At 36.2% G+C, this 21,997-nt stretch overlaps 2 protein-coding genes across 4 annotated transcripts; one reads left to right on the forward strand and one right to left on the reverse strand.

Annotated features, from left to right (window-relative positions):
- Positions 1 to 9,871: 9,871 nt before the first annotated feature.
- Positions 9,872 to 16,159, reverse strand: LOC113230155 (pancreatic lipase-related protein 2-like). 3 transcript variants are annotated; one of them, XM_026463948.1, is made up of 7 exons: positions 16,090 to 16,159; positions 13,372 to 13,513; positions 13,011 to 13,159; positions 12,089 to 12,280; positions 11,409 to 11,597; positions 10,450 to 10,615; positions 9,872 to 9,995 (listed from the first exon to the last, which is right to left on the reverse strand). In XM_026463948.1, exons 1-7 carry the CDS (start codon positions 16,118 to 16,120, stop codon positions 9,929 to 9,931), a joined length of 936 nt encoding a protein of 311 aa, XP_026319733.1. In that variant the 5' UTR covers positions 16,121 to 16,159; the 3' UTR covers positions 9,872 to 9,928. The 3 variants fall into 3 exon arrangements, with proteins under 3 accessions (XP_026319733.1, XP_026319732.1, XP_026319731.1); XM_026463947.1 differs by having other exon boundaries at positions 12,089 to 12,301; XM_026463946.1 differs by having other exon boundaries at positions 12,089 to 12,334.
- A 2,022-nt stretch (positions 16,160 to 18,181) lies between these two features.
- On the forward strand, positions 18,182 to 21,718 carry LOC113230157 (HD domain-containing protein 2). The gene is made up of 4 exons (XM_026463949.1): positions 18,182 to 18,358; positions 18,443 to 18,590; positions 18,786 to 18,940; positions 19,605 to 21,718. Exons 1-4 carry the CDS (start codon positions 18,296 to 18,298, stop codon positions 19,839 to 19,841), a joined length of 603 nt encoding a protein of 200 aa, XP_026319734.1. The 5' UTR covers positions 18,182 to 18,295; the 3' UTR covers positions 19,842 to 21,718.
- Positions 21,719 to 21,997: the final 279 nt, after the last annotated feature.

A 21,997-nucleotide genomic window follows, 5' to 3' on the forward strand; every position in this document is an offset into this window, starting at 1 on the left:
TTTAATAGTTAGGGTCAGGTTTCGATCTACAAGCCAGCGCCAGCCGAAATTCCCTAACGCACTAAATTCACAATGCGACGCGGTTTTGACCGCTGTTCTACGCCTGCTCGAACTTTAAAATTCAATGGTAATTGTTACGTCGCTATTCGAGTAAATGTGGTTTTGAATTTTCTTGTATAGGCATACAAGAAAACATATACATATAAGTGGTTCCTATCTTCATCTGTTTTTTTTCGTTAGATAATATTTACTTGTGTAGCGTAATACTGTAAGCGTATCTACCAAAACTTAAACAATAATGGGATTTGCTATCTCGAAAAAATCTTCACACTGTTGGGGACACCTATAGAATTAAAAAGTGCAATTTTTTCGAAAATAAGGAGTCTAATCAAGGTTTTAACTTTCGATATAGAAAACAAACCTATGAACCGTAACATTGTGGGCAACCAAAAAACAGTGTGAGTAGATAAAACTGAGAGAAAAAAGCGAGACTAGTTGCAAAGGGTTTTACGTAACGTTAAGGCGATGATTATAAGGCCCGGGCCACTGACGGGACGGGACGGCAAGAGATTTTTAGGTGACGAATAGTAATGTACCTTAAAATTATGACATAGTTGCAATTTAAATGATAATGGTCGTAGCTGCAAAATAACGGTACGCTTAGGGATGTGGAACCGGCAGCCTCCGGAATGCCAAAGCAACTTCCGGGATACCTCAGCAGACTCAGGGATACCTTTGCTGCCTTAGGGATGCTTCGGCAGATTTCGTTTTATATAGGTGTGCGGGGCGAGGGAAGGCAGAGATTTGAAGAGAGGCCAGGCGCGAGCGCGATGTCGCGACGGAATGCTGCGGCACGCCTTAGGGTGAGGTCAGAGAGCGTAAATTTGTGAGTTGTGAGTTGCGTTTTTTGAGTTGCGCAGCTTGCGCTCAACCGAAATTCGGTTGGAGCGCCAGACGAACGTATTTTATTCAGTTGCTTTTTAAGCGTTTATACCAAAGTGACCCCTTCTCTCACCCCTACCTCCACCCGAGCCAACCCATCTCACGTCACACATCGCACGCCGAAAGTCAGTCGTCATTACGCCCGTGAGTCGGCAGATAACTCATTTTACGTCATCGTGTGAAGCAAACCGTACTTTTATATGAAACCGAATGCAGCGCAAACTACGCAACTCAAACTACGCGACTCACAAAATTACGCTCGCCTGGCCTCACACTAAGGATGCTTCGGTATGCTTAAGGACGCTTAGTCGTACCTAGGGATACCGCGGCATAATTGCCGTTAGTGTGCGCTTGCATGTAGGGATGCCGAAAGATCCACTGCCGAACCGTCCCTTCAGTGGGCGCCGGGCCTAAGATTACCATCGCGCCAATTGCAATCACAGGCTGGACATAATAAGATTGTTAGTTGTACTCGCAGTTGACCTCGATCTGAAGATTCGACAATATACCTTATAAGAATGGTTTGTTACAAAAGGAAATATATAATATATACATAACTATATATCTATATATACATATTTACGTAAAGTATATATCACATATATTTCAGTTCTGACTTTCAGGGAAAAAAATTAAAAGCGCTATACGGGCTTAAACAAACTGGTCCCCTAGTGGAACATCAGGTTGAATGAAGAACGTAGGATTTGTGATTATCATCAAGCGAACGGCGTTTGTATTTTAAAGACTTAATCCACGAAACCAAACTATTTGTTTTAGTCTTGGTTGCACCGCAGAAAAGCGGTTGTACAGAAAGTTTAAAAAGGAACTGGTTACGTTGTTGGGGATGGAGTTTAACAGAAGTGATAATAGCAAAAAATTGTCACAACAAAAAATATTTAATGATCATTATATACAGTTGAGCATCATGAGTAAACAATAAAAAAGTATTCCTGAATGTAGTAGGTACCCATTCACGCGCAAAATAGGCGCCTAGGCACCAGCCCATTACACCAAGTACCATGTAGTACCCATTCACGTTGATCCACTACATACCAGTCACCAATAAATAGTGTGGATTCTGGGCCCATAATTTTTGTTGATGACTCATATGCAGTGGATCAAATTGAGCTAAATAAGACAACATACGAAGTTTGATAGATTATTTAAATTGAATAAATTCCTGACAGAAATAAGTTCTTATTTATTAAGATATATGATTAGTATGACTTTGTACTTTTTTATTAAAACGTTATATTAAATTGAATTTTTTAAGATACACTTGAGTTTAACATCAATGTATGGAACGAAAGACTAACAACCTGGAATGAACCACCAACAATTTTCTGTTGTTACTTAAAGTAAAAGAAATGAAATTTCGTTTTTAATACTTTGGGGTAGTCTCTGTGTTGATTGTTTACATTCATCATAAAGAATCCATCACGTCTACATCGATTCAACCGTCGGTATCGATTCATTACGTGTTGCCGGTGGTTGGAACATTTACTGTGGTACTTATTTTTCTACTTTTTTTTATCGATTTACGCCACAATCCTTACTCGCCTTGCTGTGCTTCCACGGGCTACCATTTTTTCCCCCAAATTTGAAAATTATCGTCTAGAAAAACAATTTAGTACCAATCAAGCAGTGAAAGCAAATTACTTTTTTTATGACACCAAGTGACGAGACGAACAAGACGTGTGCCTGTTTGTAAGCGACACGCCTATACACAACAACAGTTGCAGTGACACTCAGAACTTTAAATCACTAAGATCTGAGAGTCACTACCACTGCACCCGTCACCATAGACATAAGTCGACATATACCATGTGCCTGTAATTTCACTAGCACACTCTTCAGAACCGAAACACAGCATACTTCAACACGTATTATTAGCTACAACTTAAACTTATAGACGAGTTTGCTTTACGTATATACGTTTGACGATGCGACCTCTTTCATTGTCATCTCACCTTTTTATTACCCTTTTCTCTGGTTTCTGGCCACCTACTTTAAAATTTTGAATCGTTCTTATATTCTCTTTCCTCTTCACTCTTACTTTTCTCCTTTCCGTCGTCGCCACTCTCTACTTTTCCGAAGTGAGCACACGTGCTCAACTTCACATAAAATTCTGACCAGTTATACCATTAAAAATTATGTAACCTAAATCCTTGTAAAGTATTATATTTGTAGTACCATTGAAAATCATGTAATCGAACTGCTTATAAGCATAGTATTTATAGAAAATACGGGCACTTTTGGGGTAAGTTCCTTTTTTAACCTGTTAACCTGTATCTAATTTAACTAGGGAGTGTTTTTATACGATTGTACCTGGTTTATATTATTTCGTTTTGTTACAGCCTTTACGTTACCTGTTCTTTTCCCTTCCTGTACCTTCTCTTTCTTATTTCTGCAATGAAATCCATGTGGACCAAGCCTCCTATTTAATTACGCGAGGTCCGCGTGACGTACGTAATACAATCAATACGACTGCTATTTATTCAATTGGTATGCAACGCGTATAGTCAGCCATCGAAGAAACATGAAGTAATTCGCCACTAACAAATGATGGGTGACTCTATTATATAAATAACTAAAATTATTTTGCGTATTGTGTGTTGTCCAAGCTATTGGAGGTAATTACGCGACCACGGAGAAAAAGTAGAAACGAGATAACATTATGAATCAGCTTCCAAATGAATACTTTATCACAGAGTTTCTTCGGTGGCAATAAGACCATTATACTGATGACCATAGTCTAGTTCATTGCGACAGCCCCAACGGATAAACGTGTATTATCAAAACACCAACTCTATAGGAAAAAAGAAACAGTAAAAATTTCATATATTGTTTTAGTCGTGCGTAATTTCTATTTATATTTGCCATAGAAAAAAGTGTGATGTTATTTTAATGTAACTCAAACTGTTTTTTGTAATTATTTATTTTTCTTTCTTTTTGTGCGAAAAAATAGAGGGTTTTATAATAGATAATAACATACTAGTCTGATAAAAATAATTGTGTAAAAACTTTTATAACATATTTGCTCGTAAAGTGGCTGAAATCACACCAATTTCAATATCGTAATGTATTTCATTACGCACTTGTGCGTTATTGTAATGTAAAACGCACAAGTTTTTTTTTTAATAAAGTAACATGCAGGGTTTTTTAAGATGCTCCGTCTAAAAATGAACGATACTTTTTTAAATCTTTGCAAAGAGTTTTTATGTTAGAAAAGTGGTCAATATTTTATGAATAAAATTAACTTTGGAAGATAAAATATAGTAAATTATAATATACATTTAATTCTTTCATTTAATTAATTTTAACAATAAATTACAACCATTTATCTGTAACAAAAACACAAAAATATTAATTTACTTTATTAGTAATACTTGCTATTTTTTATACCTTTGCCTAAAAAAAAACGTTGATGCGCGCGCATGGCTAATTTGTGGACAAGTAAAAATAAATTCGCACGCTTTTTCTTTTCGCTGTATTGTTTTTATTTGAAAATGTCGTCAAGTAGTGATGAATTTATTAATTTAACACCGCCACAAGTCTTAAATGCAGCAAAAAGGGTACTCTAAGCCTCTTACCTGAAAAATCGACCGATAGATACTTACAAGCGTATCAAAATTTCATCATATGGAAAACAAGCAAAGATGCAAATTCATTTTCAGAAAATGTGTTTTTAGCCTATTTCATGGAACTTTCTCAAAAATATAAGTCAAGCACATTGTGGTGCTAAAATTCAATGCTAAAAAGCACTATGAAAACAAACCATGGTATTGATATCAAGTCATACTCCAATTTGATAGCATTTCTAAAAAGACGCTCAGATGGCCATGTAAGTAAAAAGTCGAAAGTATTTTCGGCTGACAATATCAAGAAGTTCCTAAAAGAAGCTCGGGATTGGCGATATTTGGCAACAAAAGTCAGTTGAAACTAAATTATTGTTATTAATTTCTTTCACTTTCGTATTTCTTTACAATATAGGTGTTTTATACGTTCTTTTTATCTCTTTTCAGGTTGTATTAATATTCGATATAAATGGTGCATGTAGACGTCAAGAGTTGGCAAACATAACAACTAATGATGTCGAGAACCATGGGCGGGTTCTTCTTGTCCAGGTCAAAAACACAAAAAATAAAATTCCAAGGTCGTTCACATTACAGGGGCCTTTTTACGACGCAGTGAAGAAATACGAAGCGCTTCGTTCAACAAAAGCTAATTCCAACAGATATTTTCAAAATTACCAAAATGGAAAATGCACTAACCAACCCATTGGCATTAATAAAATGGGAACAATGCCGAAAGAAATTGCCACTTTCTTAAATTTGATTCAAGCACATGAATACACAGGGCACAGTTTCAGAAGGTCCTCGGCCACATTGCTCGCCGATTCAGATGCGGACTTATTGACACTAAAACGCCACGGAGGATGGCGGTCAAGCAATGTAGCGTAAAAGGATACATAGAAGACTCGATAAGAAATAAAGAAGAAATTAGCTCTCGCATTACAAGGAACATAAATTTGGAGTCAAGTGTTGACTTTCAACCATCTACGAGCACACACGCGTACATTCCACCATCGTCGCCGCAGCTGCAACCGCCTCCGCCGCCGCCACCGACTGCAGAACTCTGTGGTCTCGTTTCTCCTACTTTCACTCAAGAGAGTGAGAGAGAGACTGGGGAGATTGTAACTAATAATAATAACTTGACAACATTAAAAATTAAGTCTTTGTCTGATAGTTAATTGAATTAAGTTAATTAAAAAGTACTCATTGTTTTATTGCCAAAACCAACGTTTACCAGCCGTCAATGGTAAAAAAACCTAGCATCTACCAAATTCAAATGGTAAACGCCCTAAAAAATCTCCTGTCGGTTAATTCTAAGATGTACTGGTAATACCTAAGATTAACCAATATACGGGCTGTTACAGTAACATATACAATATACATAGCAAAATTATCTCCGTAAATTTAAAATTATCTCTCCAATTATCTCCGTAACATTCGTTGAACTGTTATAATATTATGACATATACAAGTAGTTGGTGCATTTTGTTATTTCAAGTAATCTTTTTTGCGAATGTCTAATGAGTCTAATTTTGATTTCCTTACATATCCATTTTTGCTGCAGGTGACTGTACAATTTGTAAAAATCCTTTAGAAAAATTCCTATGCTTTCATCAAAGAATGATTTTATTTTTATAATGTTCACATATTTCCCAGTCGTTTTTACGAGCGGACTCACCTTGCTATTATATTACGTTTTTACAGCCGAGCCATCATTGCGGACTATGCTTTTAGATATTAGAAAAGCTATTTTATGACTGGACAAGTCCAACTTCGCCTTATTGCTAAAACAAGCTGTAATGCCGAACTTTCAAAATACTTCTTTTCATTCGAGAATATACGGATTTATTTAAATTAGCATTTAATATAAAGTACATATTTGTAAATAAATATATAAAAGTAAATAAATAAAAGTAAAACCAAATAATGTGACCAATGTTTACAATAATAATGTGATAATAAATAATGTGACCAATATCTATTTCGTTAATGTTTATACCTACCAGTTTTTAACAACGCTCTTTCGAGAAATTCCTGTGTTGTAGGAAAAATAAAGAATTTCCAGTTTCTTTTTCAACAATGCCCCTGCAATCCTCCAAATAATTTTTACTCAGAGCTTCATTAAAAATGAAAATGGTCGAACTTCCAGACAAAAGATACCTTAAAGCCGATACCTAACACAAAAGTTTGTATTTAACTAAAGCAGTATTCTAAGAGGAAACCACACGTAATTATCCGAGGAGAAAGGGTAATATAAAGTTAGCGGCTTTTACCATGTTCAAGCGTTCAGCAAACTGCGGTTGTTTCCAGCTCTGAACTTTGAGGTAAACTCACTCCTTCGTAACACTTATCGTATGCGAAATTGGAGTGATTTGAATAATTCCAAGAAGAATTTATGTACACCATTCCATTACATTTTCAGATATCCGTCACGTTTATTTTCATCGTGCACGTACGTAGACTAGACCCATTCAAATATGTTTAAGCGAGCACACACACATACACGCACGCATATGGAAATGTAGGTTTAAAGGATAAGGGAGTAAATATCGAATTCTTAGGTTTTCGCGATTGTCGCACATAGGAAATGAAACTATTTTTCCGGATTTAAATCGCGTATATTTGTTTTTACAAACAAACCGACGTTTCGGGTCCTTTACAGGTCCCATGATCACGGTTGACTCTGATTCCTATACGAGAGTAAGGTTCCAAGATCTACCTAGGTACCTGTATAAATATCATAGAATGCCACTGATAGTGATACTAACTTACTTGCAGTATTTTTTTATAAGGCCGTTGAGTCCCAGTGCTGGGCAAAGGCCTCCCCTCTCTGTTCCCATTCCTCTCGGTCTTGGGCAACATCTGGCCAGTCCTTTAAAAAGGAATCAAGGTTATCCCACCATCGCCGACATGGTCTACCGTGTCACCTTTTTGAGTTGTAGGGCTTCTATTCTGTAGTTACCTTAGCCCACAATTCGCTCGACATGCGGCAGTAGACGTGACCAGCCCAGTTCCACTACAACTTGGCCGCTTTTGTTTGTGAGCTCTGCGTGGGTGACAGTATGCTGTGCTCTATATCTTGCTGACGCACCCCGAGTTTGAACTTCTGGACTTGTGTTAAAGACCAAGTCAGAGCGCCATATGAATATACACGGTAGTTTTAGTTAGTCGTTACTTTTTTGCTATACGTCACAAGTACCACAACAATTATGTTTTGTTATGCCTTGGTTTATATTCTGTAATTTATCGTGGTTCCTTAGAAATAGTATTGAACGTATAAACCGTGTCCAATTCTACAAAAAAGCCTTTTATTTTTCTTTGCTTTCGACTTCGATTAGAAGTTTCATTGTGAACATTCAGTGTACCTTGGGTAAACAACACGATTTACTGTCGATAAACATCAGCAGCCTTCTTATTTCAATATTGAAGAAAATGTTCCTCTACAGAACGTTTTGCCCCTGTTGTATGACATGTTATCAATGAATCATTTAAAAGTAAAAAGTAATGTATACTTTCATAGAAACCACAGAGGTGCGAAGTTTTTAAATTTATCTTTGTACATTATTCTTAGTCATACTAAAATAAAATACTTTTCTAGTTTCGCCACTGTTCCTCTATTGCTTGATCTTAGTTTATACGACTCGCCATACTCTATTCGTTGCAGCTCTCAAAAGGAGAGCAATTTATTTAATGGACCAGACTGTTGTTTCCATCACGATTTTCACAGCACATGAGTGGTTTACACTTGGTTTAAGTTCAAATATTCTTTGCGAACTGCATCCCGCAATATTCAGGACAAATTTATGATGTTTTCGTGTGAATTTGTTAAAAAAACATACAGTCACAAATAACCGCTATATTTTATAGATATGTAGAATATATCATTAGTTTCCAAAGCTCTTTTATTGCTCGTTTCATGGCTTTATGTGTCATAAATTTATTGAATTATACTGAGAAAACAAAAACAAGCCATCGATGCAGGAAAACGAGACAGTAGGCTCGGAAACGATCGCCCTATCATATATCATTTCTTACGACCAACCAAATATGATGCTATGACATTTTATTTATAAACCGTAGATAGAAACATCGAGCGCACAAATCCATACTTTGAGGTGGATGCGAAAACTGGAAGAATGTGGAAGAAAGCGGCTCGCCAATTGCATAGTACTTTGGCTGCATGACAACGATGCATCCTTCATGCACGTACCACTGCGGCGGTTTATTCCACATTATTTCTCGTGGTGCGCGGTTAATATTCAGTCGGTGTCCGGTATACAACCCGTGGGAATACAAATTCCCTACATTTCTAGTCTAAGTATGAAACGCTAGGCAAATGTCTCCAAGTAAAAGTCAGCGACAGCTCAGAATTGGAGCCGTAGAGTTTATGATAATATTTTAATTGAACCTGTTGAGTGGAGTTGTTGTAACGAACATTAAATACGATTTACAGTTCACGGTGCATGAAATTAAGAAGTGACCTTTAAGAGTCTGTATTACCTCAACTCGAATTCTAATTTTTCCCGTACTAATACGGCTCATTTTGCTTGGGTAGAGCGGTAGAGACACTGGTTTTATTAGAATTTTTTTTCACAAACGAAGTTTAAACAGTTTGCAAAATGTAAATCGTATACTATATGTGCTTTGTTTAGTTCAGTTGATATAAAAAAAACATAGATACGTGTAAAGTACCTATTGAATACAGCTGTTTTCTTGTATAATTTCGATGTAAGTTTGTGTTTTTTTAGGAATCGTGATTTCACACCATATTGTAATCAGTGTATATCCTCAATTTTACTACATATTTTTTGCAAAATGATATATTCAACACTTTCACTGTTATGCGGAATCAACCAAAGCCATTAGCATAAGCCATAGACTCTTAAATAACTATGAGTTTAAATGCCTATATATTACCTACATTCGATTACGGTTTTGTATTGAATATAAGTGAACGAATTAAAATCCTATAGATTTCAAGACTTTCGTTTTTCACTAAATTATTTTCACTAATTACATGTTGCTTACCACGGTTGTCTTTTTCTTTTTATACCAATATTTCATAATTAGATAGTTACACGCTCCATGGTTAAGGGTTGACACAGACAACGATAGTGATAAGAATTGAAATCCTTTTTATTTTTTATGCAGACTATTTTTTACTCACTTTGTTCTTACACTAAACGTGAATAAATACTTAACTACCTATACTTGGCTCAATCTATATGTATTTGCAAATAAGTAAGTATACCATTTGCGTACTTAATATTTCCACATAGTAAATCAATATTTTAAAGACCTTGCCTAAGCACTGAAACTTTCCATAAAAACGTGCACCCCTTGAAATTTTTCGTGAAGAATTAATTTATAGGCGAAGTTGGCAACGCAAAGAATTAATATTTAATCGTAATTCATGTCGGGTCCCCGAGGGCGTAGGGGTGCTCGGCATTTGTCTTGAGGTAGTAAATTCCATCTTTCCTGAAACCAAACAATAGACGTTGATCTCCAAGATTTAAACTAATTTTGTTACTGTTTTACAAACGAGTGTTCTTTGTTTAATTAAACATAGAAGCGACGAAAGTTAACCATGTTCATGAATACTTAAAATTACTCTTTTGTTGTTTCAAGTCGTTGGATTCGGACGGAGACTATAATTTGGGAGGTATGGGGTGACCCACTGTTTATAGACGAGAGAGAGTTCTGTTGCTTCAAAGTTGGAGTTTTTATTGTTGTTCTATGCGGGAGTTTGTATTTTAAGTATACGGTATATAACAGAAATGAAACATTGTAGTAATTAAAACAAAGATAACGACGTCTGTTAGCAGTGAAATATTATCCTTTTGCCAGTTATAAACGTAACTTTTGAAGTATCACAGTTCACAGAAATGTGGTAAGCACTTAAAGAGATAACATTATAAATTCAAATCCATACCCGTAATGTATATCAAAACCGCCCATAACTAGAGTTTCTCCGGTGCCTTTGCAGGAGCCCTGGTAGTAGATCTCGTCGTAATCCGTGCACCGCACGGCAGTGAAAGGGACATGGGATATGATGGACTCTGAGAAGAACATATGGGCTCTGTTGTGTGCACATAGACCTGTGGAATATAAAAATATCGATCTTCGTTCATTGCTAAATAAAATATCAACGATATCGCTTTCCAGAATTATTATTTCTTGAAATTTTAACAATGACGAAATCAACAAGGCTAATAAGAAAATCCGTCAGTCCTTATAATAAACATTTTATTACTATACACAGACGTAATCGACATTTTTAGCGAAATTGAGATATTAACATATCTCGAAACAGCGAAACGAGATCTACAGCCCCCTATAAGCGGTTTTTTTATACATCTGCGTAATTAACATTTTTTCGAAGAAAAAACTTTAAGTGCCAATATGAATATCTCGAAAGTTACCAAAATGTAAATGCGTTGTTTATGACAAGGAGGACAGGTAGGGTCGTTTTTGCAAACAATAAACTGCTCTTCGTACTTTCAAATTCGGTGTAGGTTGAAAAATGCTAAGTCATTTAAGAAATTTTTGCAACATAACTTATTATATTTGCTTAGGTATTTACTAAAAACAAAATACACTTAGCGTAGATTAAAATATCTAGCTAAACATGTATAAGTAAAATTTTATCTTAATTGGATTTTTTCTCAATTTACAAAACAATACGGAAGTTGTGTGTAATAAAAGGAGACGAGAATGACTGCTTATTTAAGTGTAGAGGCTTAATAAAATGCAGCATTTAATTTGTACGCAATATAGCCTGGCCGCTACCATTAAAAATAGCCAAATAATTTAGTGCGACTTGGTTTCCAGAACAACTTTAAGTTGACCTAATCTAGCTTATATCCAAGTTAGTATAAAAAATATGTCCACCTCGAATATCATATCCGCAACCAGGCTGTCGTATACCGCCGTTAGGATAAAAGTCAATATGTCCAAGGGGTGACATGAACCCGAGGTATCCTCCGCATGTGTGGATAACTTCCACGTGGCGTGCGTCATGTTTGTCCAACCGAGCGTCTTTGTTGCCCAGAGTGAATAGAGGATAGGCGGGATCGAGGCCTAGAATGTATAGTTTTCAGTTACACTTATTTTCTGGTTACTGTAGATATTATCAAACCAATTATAGATACAGGAAATGAAACTATTTTTCCGGATTTAAATCGCGTATATTTGTTTTTTCAAACAAACCGACGTTTCGGGCCCTTTACAGGTCCCATGGTCACGGTTGACTCAGTCAAACGTCGAAACGTCGGTTTGTTTGAAAAAACAAATATAGGCGATTTAAATCCGGAAAAATAGTTTCATTTCCTATGTGTAACAATCGCGAAAACCTAAGAACTCGACAATTATAGATACATTATGTAAATATTGGTGTTGTTCCATATAAACATTTATTATTTATTTACTTTATTTTTGTTTTAAACAGGTAGGTCTATAAATTTCTTAAACGTATGTTTTGTTCACACCTGAGTTGGTCCCGAACATGTCATACAATTACATATTACGTATAATAAGTTTATATTACTAAGTTTTATTTATATTTAACAAACCTGTAATTGTGTCAATTGGTCCTTTTTTCACATACGCTCCAGCAATACCAACTACGTGAGCACCAAGACTGTGACCAATAAGGTGCACGTCATCCATAGAAACGCCCATCTCTATTAAGAAATTCAGGAACTGCGTCAAAAGTCGTCCGACCATCGCTACATTGTAACTTGCCAGGATGTAGTTGACATTGGCTGCGGTGCCCCAATCCACAACTATTATGTTTATATCACTGACGTTAAGATAAGCTAGGACAAAATAACTTGTAATATTAATTAGACACAAATTCTTAGGGCTCCTTTAATTTCGACGCTTATAGAAGCGTTGCAGTGGCACCACTGTGGCGCTGCAGGTGCGCCACTACTATTGTCATACAATATTTAGAAGTGCAGTTGTAGCGCCACGTTGTGACCTTGATACGCGCGCTCCACTTTTGCAGTCACAATTACTGAACTAAAAATTGCAGCATTTCTACAAGCATCTAATCTGAAGGCACCCGTATTACTGATCGTTGTGCCTAACATTACTCCATCATTGACACCTCACCAGTTTCATTGCCAATCAATATTATTCTTTAGCCAAAGGTCATTGTGTATAGCCAAGAGATCATTGAGTACAGCTAAGAATCCAAGACAAGAATGTATCGGCTTTATAACGACATGTCTTTGAAAAAGTCCGGTTTGGAAATTTTTGATCCAAGATCTAGTTACTTTACATGATGTATCAACATGATTACATTCTGGACATAACTTTGTAATATCATATATACTTAACTGTTATGTAATATGGTTGTTATCTGTTTTGTTGTCTACATAATGAATAAATCCATTACATCGTAAGTGGCATCGAGTGGAATTTAATTATAAGTGTAAAGGGAGACGTGTCGTTTTCGGATATACGTATTCGTGCTAAACAAATATTTACCTTCTTTAATGGATTCAGGCATGGGACTGTACCCATGATTAAGCCAGCCATGAGTCAAAATCTTAACTTTGTTGTCAAAATCGAAATGAGAATTATGTAGAGACGAGGAATCATTGATGTGTAGGACTTCAGGGTCAAAAGGGTTTCGCCTGAAAACAGAGAAATCAGAAACCTTAAAAAAGAAAATACACATATATCATCATATTTCTCTTATGGCAACAATTTTGCTAGTAAACGTTGCGTGTCGCAGCATCATGCACTTAGCTTTTTATTTCCACGGGTGTGAAACAACTACAAATACAATATTATGATTCATATGATTTGATGAAATGTGATTGCCAAATTAAATTTACAACCTCACCTGGTGAATAGTCGGAACTGCACATCAGCCTCATAAACCCAGCCCCAGAGACGCGTTTCGTTAGGCAGTGGCCCGTACGTCTGCACGCTGGCCAACCACACTGGATCATACGGTGCCGGGGCATCTAATTTTGCCGCCGACACTACGTAAGAACTTAAATTAATAAATGTGTGAAACGATTACACCAACATACATATAATGAGTACTGCACACTACATATACAGAATAAGTACTGCTCCAGTATAATTCAATTTGTTGTGATCTTTTTACAGGAAGTCGTCAATTGATTAGAATTCCTTGTACCCCAGAAAACTCATGACCAGTGCGGCCATATATGGCCAGGCCAAACAGGCAAAAATTTTAATGTTTTAAAATTTTAAAATTTTAAATTATCTATGCATAAATTATGGAAAAAAATCCCCTTAACCTTGGATATTCAGACATTCGTAGGCAAAACAATTCCCCGGGCGGCGTCGTGGTGAATGTTCACTGATCCCACGGCGCCGACTCAACCGGCGAGAGGGAAACCCGGGGGGTTTTAGTGGGGTAGGCCCTCCAGTCTGGAGGGAGAGTCCCCACATAACCCCTGAGTCTCCCTGGGCTCAGGGGTATCCATAAAGATTTCCCCCCGTCAAAAAAAAAAAAAAGAAAAGCAAAACAATTCCAGTATTCTTGAATACGCGACAATTTTCGGAACTTAGCTAGTTCCACACAATAGCCACAACCACACTGCCTCTACTGTGTCAGGACTATTCCAAGTTCCGTTGAAAATTGCAATAATTTAAGAGGCTGCTCTCCTAGCATTATAATTGTTGTTCGGTCAGTCATCGATGGAGGCCACCTATGTCCTAAAATGTCTGGAACACGCTTCGCTCATCATCATTATTATTGCATGCGCGCCTGTGTTGTATTTGATCATATCACTACTAATAAAAGAAATACAATGAACCATTTTTTGCCAAACTTCCAAAAGGTTCAGAAAAAAATTAGGACTTGCTAATCTAAATTGCTGGGCCATAGCCTTGCCCAGCCCACATTCAAATCATAATTGCGCCCACACGTGGAAGTAGGTACTTTTAAGTTGCCCATATGCAGTTGCCCATATTAAGTAAACGTAATTACCTAGATATTTGAACATAGGTGCAATATACCTAATTAGCGATTAGAAAGGTAAAATGCGTCATAGTAATTGTGCACGTTCCATGCCATGTAATGACCCGAGTCAAGGAATGAGGATTCTAGATGTTATCTTCGTATTTGCATTCTAACGGGACGACAACCTATTGTCTTGCTGGGCCGTATTAAAGCAAACTGCAGCAATCAGTTGGTCTAATTTGCTTGAAAACTATAATACATATTTTGTTAAGGAATCTTCGACTGTTCACTTAATCATAAAATTTAAAGGAAACTATATACATAAAATGTAACTACTACAAAAACATTTGATCGGTTTGATTGCCCGATGAGACAAGCAACTTTGAAAGTCTTTGAATGCAGTATTACTAACTTTCGAAAATGAATTAATGTCTCCATACAATGTTTAAAATTCTTTCCCTCCGAGTCCTATAGCCATGGAACGCTCAATGTATAATGAATTTTACAGAGAGTTTAATTGTTAAAAAACTAAAACCTCATATTAACGTAAGCACTTGAAAACATTGCTATTGAGATACAATACCCAATCTCTTAGATTACTTAGATCGATCAAGATCTAAGCACGTACTTAAATACTAGATTAATTAGTCTTTAAAAAAGCACTGAACTGTGTCGTTAAAATTATAAAGCACATATTGACACATCACACACTACCTAAGTAGGAACTCCTTATCGTACCTACTTATTTACCATCTTTTTTTATAATAACTAAGTGACGGGACGAAAAAGTCGTGCGCCTGATGGTAAGCGACACGCCTGTCTATAACAGTTGCAGTACCATTCAGAGCTTTAAATCACCAAAATCTGAGGGGCACTGCCACTACGCCCGACACCCTGCGACATAAGTTGTCCCATGTGCTTGTGATATCACCAGCACCCTTACCTTTCGAAACCGGAATGCAGTAACAACACAATACTGCTCAGAATACTGCTTGGCGGCAGAAATAGGTATGGTGGCAGTACTTCTCTAGACGAACTCTTTCACAAGGAGCTCTACTGCTACTAAACATCTGCCTTAATGCATTTTATGATACCCACTTTAGCAAGTAAATAGGTAAGTAACCATTTAAATGTACCTAAAGTAGAAAATGAAGCCTTTGCTTTCAATAGAAATAGGTTATAAGGTACAACAAGTATACAGTTTTTAACTTCTTGTATAACTTACCTAATAATTATTGGTACGTAAATAATAATAATAATAATAAATAACGCGCACATACTCATATCCCCGCACTAGGGAAACCCTGTATCCCAGGTGCCATGGACACACACAAAGTCAAGCACAAATTACACCCAAGCACAAGAGAAATAAATGTAGGCCATACAAATATTTCTCCCTACCCGAGAATTGAACCCGAGACCTCTGCGTGGCAGTCCAGCATGATAACCGTTCTGCCACAGAGGCAGTTATGGTGATTATTAAATGTTATTTTTGCTCGAAGTTACGTTTATTTAGTCGCAGACATGTGGTCTGTGGTCGAAGATTTTGTTAACTTGGATGCACCATAACAATTAACTATAAAAAATAAATGGATAAATCCAATACGAAAACCACAAACGCACCTGTAGAAATGGCAAACAACAACAAAATCATTCCAGCTTCGTTTCACAAACTTCAGACTTACAGAGAGAGAAACCACCTTTCCACGCATTGGACAAAACTTTGTTACACTTTGAATGCATAGGATCGCTCATTTTGAAGCTAAATCTAATTGGTGTACCGTCGGCAAGGACTTCCACATTTTTACTGACCGCACAAGACAAAGATTGAATTTAAATTTGCGTAGCGGTATATTGGACTCTATTAGGATGCATTGGACGGTCTGTCTGTCCATCGATCATACTAACTGAGCCGTATTGATTGTTGGTCAAGCGTGATTCAGAACCTGTTAAGGTACCAATACTATGGTGAGGCGGGATATCTTACACCTAAAACGTGGTCGACAGTAATTACCTACTGCTTAATTTCTGTTCAATGACGGTACTACTTATTTAGTTGAACACATATAAATATACATATGCTTAAAGTGTCTAACTTCATTTTATGTTCTGCAGGCTCTCTACTTTAATAAATATAAAATGGTTAAGATAAATAGTTGAATATATTTTCATAATTACGTTTTTGTTACAAAATAGTACTGATTACTGCAGTGAAGCACATGTATGGCCCGAGACGATGCTGCTCGAAGCCACTTCACCCACCGCTGCGCGTTGGTATAGATATTGTTGAGGAGTTCTTTCATGAGAAGATCCTGGCAGCTCTATCAAGTCGTATCGTAATACTGTATCTATATGTGTAAAAAACATTATTGTACCACAAAACCATAATATGTTACACTTATGTTATGTTATACTTACATAATATGTTAACAACAATATCTGAATAAGTGTATGTAACAACAATATCTGGATATGAACTTTGGTAGTTAACCAAAGTTCATATCCAGGCTGTTTACCTTTAAGGAGTTCCCTCATATGGAGACGATACCGGTTGGAATATCAAGTCGAGGATACCATATCGCTATTTTGTCATCAGATTTATGTGTGTATACTCGTAGGTACCCAGGTACTTTCATTTTCCGGCGGTCACAAGTACGTATTTAGTTACTATAATTATATTATATACATAACTCTGGCAAATGTCAACCTAATCAACGGGAAGAGGATGAAAAATTAAATACAAAATTTTTGTAGCGAGACGCTGAAGACACTGAAGATTTAAATTCAACTCTATGCAACTTATACTAAGAACGGTCCAAAATTCAAAGTGCCAAGCTTTACATACTCTTGACTATGCTCTTGTCTTACCGTTATACCTTTGGTCCGAATTGTGGGTAACACAATGATCTTATACACTATATAAGATCATTGGGGTAACAATGGCCTAGTTACGATGTATACAAATAGCACTGTCAAATAAAAGATTCATTTCATAATGAAATTGTTTGTAACGTTACTGGTCTGCCACACAGAGATCCCGGGTTCAATTCCCGGGCCGGGAGAAATAGTTATATGGCCTACATTTATTTCTCTTGTTACTTTCAGTGTAATTTTATAGCCTGGCAAAGCTCACTCTGCTAAAAGAGAGCACACATCTCTCCGAGAAGTGTAGCTAAAAGCAAGTGTCTTGAGCATTGAAAAACCCTGATATCTGCCTACAGTGCCAAACACTGTAGAGAATATCTGTCATTGGACTGGAATAGAATAAGAATGCTAATAGCCCTAACAGGGCAAATATTCGGTAGAGAGAGTGTAGATAATGTAGATTCTACAACTAAAATGAAACTCTTGTTCATTTATTTACCCAATGCTACCCCTAATGGGCGTACTAAGTTCCATATTGGGAAGGCACATGCCACAACCAGAGGACATTAAATTTGTCAGAGCCAGGAAAGTCCTGCAGTTGTTCAATGCTGTCGGCCTTGGATCTGCACTGTAATTAGTGGTGATCACAATACATCAGTCTATGGTGGCAATGATGAGAGGATGCATAGGCCCTAAATGAAGCCACCCTAATAATAATAATTTATTGGAATATCAGTAAGCAACGACGTTGATAAAATACTAAGATAAAATGACAACTTCCTTAGCCAATAAAATAGAAAAACACAAATGTCGTGACATTTGATAACATCTGATAGATTTCCGATTCCGATTTCCTTTATTTTCCACCAGTCCTGTTTAAATTTCCTATATAATTTGCCTTGAGTATTTTTAGATATTATAAAATAATCACTGTGTTATTCAAACTTTGATTCGCCGTTCGACAATGTCTTTACTTACGGAGAATACGAAAATATTGAAATTTTTAGAATTGGTTGGTCGACTCAAGGTAAAAGTTTTGCTTGATGTTTAGTCGCTTCGTTTTATTGAAATGAAATTTAATAAAGGTTACATTTTATTGCGTCATTTGCAGCACGAGAAGAGAACGGGATGGGTGTTATGTGATATCGCCGAGTGCGAATCAATCGCTGGACACATGTATAGAATGGGCCTGATGACTTTCCTGCTCACTGAAGAGACTAATACTACAAAGTTAGACAGATTCAAGTGCCTTCAAATTGGTACGTGCTGTATCAAAAATTTTGCAGCTAAGCAGTTCTGGAATATTCACTGCAAAGTAATAATTTCCTAGCAGAAATGTTAAGTGTATTAATTTCTAAGCTACAGTACGAAGACACTTGTTCAGTCTCAGTAATTGTCACAAGTTGTCCGCATACTATCTTCCTATACTTACATTACTCTTATCAAAATTGCAGCACTAGTCCATGACCTCGCAGAATGCATAGTAGGAGACCTTACTCCTCATTGTGGAGTCTCACCTGAGGAAAAGCATCGGCGAGAGGATGAGGCCATGAAAATTATTACAGAACTCACAGGTCTCGCTGGAAATACAATGTATGAACTTTATAAGGTGAATAAGCAGTTTAATTCTTTTTAAGATATATTTATATAAGGTGTTTCAAAATGGTGAGTCTTCTTCATTGACTTACAATTATATGGACATGGGGTCCGCGCTAAAAAGTGTCCGCACTTGTAAGGCGCTAAAATCATATACAGAGTGCCAAACTCCGCTTTAGTCTTCATTTGTTCTACTGACAGCGCGATACTGCGATGACATTACAATAACGAATAGGTTGACTTGGGACATTTTTTTCGTGGTTTTTGTATTAGACCCGTCATCCATTTATTTGTAAGTCAATGGTCTTCTTCTTCCTTTTTAAATGTTATGGCTCCATCAAAATAAGAATTGTGAGTCAGTAACAACTTATAGCTGCTGTGACAAAAATGTACAGTAGTTGTTTATTTACTATAATCAATTATTCAACCCTTTTATCCCGTCACGTATCCTACTGAAGTATGTGTTTTGGAACAAAAGAATTTAGAAATTTTTAATTTACAAAATTGTGGATGAAAAGACAGCTGCATGTTGAAGACACTGTGGTTTTGGGAAGCAACAGTATCAAAATCATTAGGCAAAACAGGGAAATTGTATATGGTTGCGTGAGAGGTTAATATACCCACCATTAACACTTAATAATAATGCTTTATTTAATTCAAAATTAATCATTTTCCAGGATTATGAAAATCAAAGTTCACCAGAGGCCAAGTTTGCCAAAGATTTAGATCGCTATGATATGATACTACAAGCGTTTGAATATGAGAAGCGTGAAAATGCACCAAGAAAATTACAAGAGTTCTTCACTGCAACTGAAGGAAAATTTGGCCACCCATTTATTCAAGGGTTAGTTAAAGAGCTGTATAAACAAAGAGATGAGTTTGAAAAGACTCATCTATTAAATGGAAATGCATAATATTATATACTAAATTTAGTTTTATCTTTGCTTGGCTATTTTCAAGGACATTGTAAATAAAAGCAAGCATACCTATTATAGTTATAGAGTACTATACTTGTCCCGTGAAAATGACACATGGCAATAAATAGTTCAATTCTGATTTTAATTTAAGCTATTATGATTGTTATGTATTTTTAGTTATAATGAAAATATTGTCATTAGCTACTACTTATGCCCAAAATACAATAACCGCAAACCAGATGCATGTAACATAGATATATTGTTTAATATTTATTTTGCTTTATTCATTATATAGCTTTATTTTTCATGACAGTTTGTATTGTCTACCACATAGGTCTACCAAAGCGGAATATGATTTATGCAATCCAACATGACACTAAGGCTTATTTGTAAAATACTAACAACCTCACAGAAGTATATTACACGCCTACCGTTTAACTGAGTCGGTTTTGAGGTAGCTGAGTGGTGTAAGAGGAGTGTCAGTTTACGTAACAGTACTGTCGCAGTGCACATTGGATAATTTCAACAAGATTTTACGACGGTATTCAATAATAAGTTGATTGAAAAACTGACTAACTCAAGGCGGTAGACCTGTACTAACATTATAAACAACATTTGTCTCATGACTGTTAATAATTCATTAGATTTTACTTTTGTACAAAAATATGAATATTTAAATTAACCGCTCTAAACGGTGCAAAATTCTGTGGAGTTTGTAAAAGAATGTGTTACGTTATCCGGAACTTAGATGACGTTCTTTTATATAATACATAATATGTGAGGTGTAACGGAAAGGTTTCATCAATACAAATGGATTAAATATTGTACTTTATGTACAGAACTCAGCACATCAAGCTACATGTTGCCGGATCTTGTTCTGCTCAGGAACCGAAATAAAACTGTATATAGCTTGATGTGCTGTTGACTGTACATTGATAAAAGATTAAAACAAGCATGAAAAAAGTGTTCGTTTTATAAAACTAACCTGTAACAATTTGTTAACTTCCATTCAAAACAACATCTGTGTTCCAGCTCTAATAATTCGTAATTCTATTCATTCTTTCTATCTCTAGACTACTGTGCGCTTGGAATACGTATATACATGCCAAAATGTATTTTAATTTGCATGTGTTGTGCAACTGTTCATAGGATGCGCGGCGAAGATCAAAAATGTAGCCTATAGCAATTACAACACATTAAAGGCTGCCATTTAGCACAGCTCTTTGTTGTTAACTCTATTACAGTTTATATCCATAAACTAATTATTCCCCTTCGTATTACTATACCCGTCCATTACACCCTGTTTATACTGGAACATAATAATTTAGATTTACCTTAAAGCAAATGTGATTTTTAAATATTAGAGTATGATTTAATTACGTAGGTATACTATTGATTATAATGTACACAATATATCTGTGGCTTAGTAAGAAGTTCTTAAGTAAGATATATATATGTACGTATAAATATAAGTATATAGATATATTTGTAATCTATTAGATACTGAAGTCGTCAGAACAGATAGTCACCTACACTTATTAACCACGTATTAACTAATTGATTATGTAGTTAACACAATTTATTCTTGTAATAGTTTTCATTTATGTATGGGTAGCATTGTCCTAAATAAGTCAATGGTAGGTACTACACTTGTGCCTCCAAAAGCTAGGCGTGAAAGTTGTTACTGTACAAACCATTATTAATAAAAAACTTGCATATTAATTGAAAACATGTTTGTAGAGATTGCTCAAATTCATTTGTCTGTGTTAAATAATATTTTGTCTCATATACAAAATTAAAGCAGTGATAAAATTTGCTTTTTTTATCTGTGTCTCTCTTATTGTCATTACCATAGAATTAGAACAAAATATTGCATATTCAGCGTCTCACGATGAAACTCAACTGCAAATAATTCAATTTAGCGTGGTGTACCTGTACAGTGTACAGGTTATATGTGCCAAAGAGAATGCAATCACTACGTTTATAATATACGAGCCCTATACCCCACCTAGGGTGGAGTCGGGCTCGGCCTGTTGCGCGTGATCGGTTTCAGATTACGGGGTGTGCTTGTGCTCTTCGGTGGCAAAGCGATTAGTATTTGAAGGTCCAGCCTCCGTAGCATGACTACGCGTGATAGTCGCGACGCGCACGTT

The sequence above is a fragment of the Hyposmocoma kahamanoa genome, unplaced genomic scaffold, assembly GCF_003589595.1.
Source record: "Hyposmocoma kahamanoa isolate Upper Pololo Valley unplaced genomic scaffold, ASM358959v1 63, whole genome shotgun sequence".
NCBI classification, from domain to species: Eukaryota; Metazoa; Arthropoda; class Insecta; order Lepidoptera; family Cosmopterigidae; genus Hyposmocoma; species Hyposmocoma kahamanoa.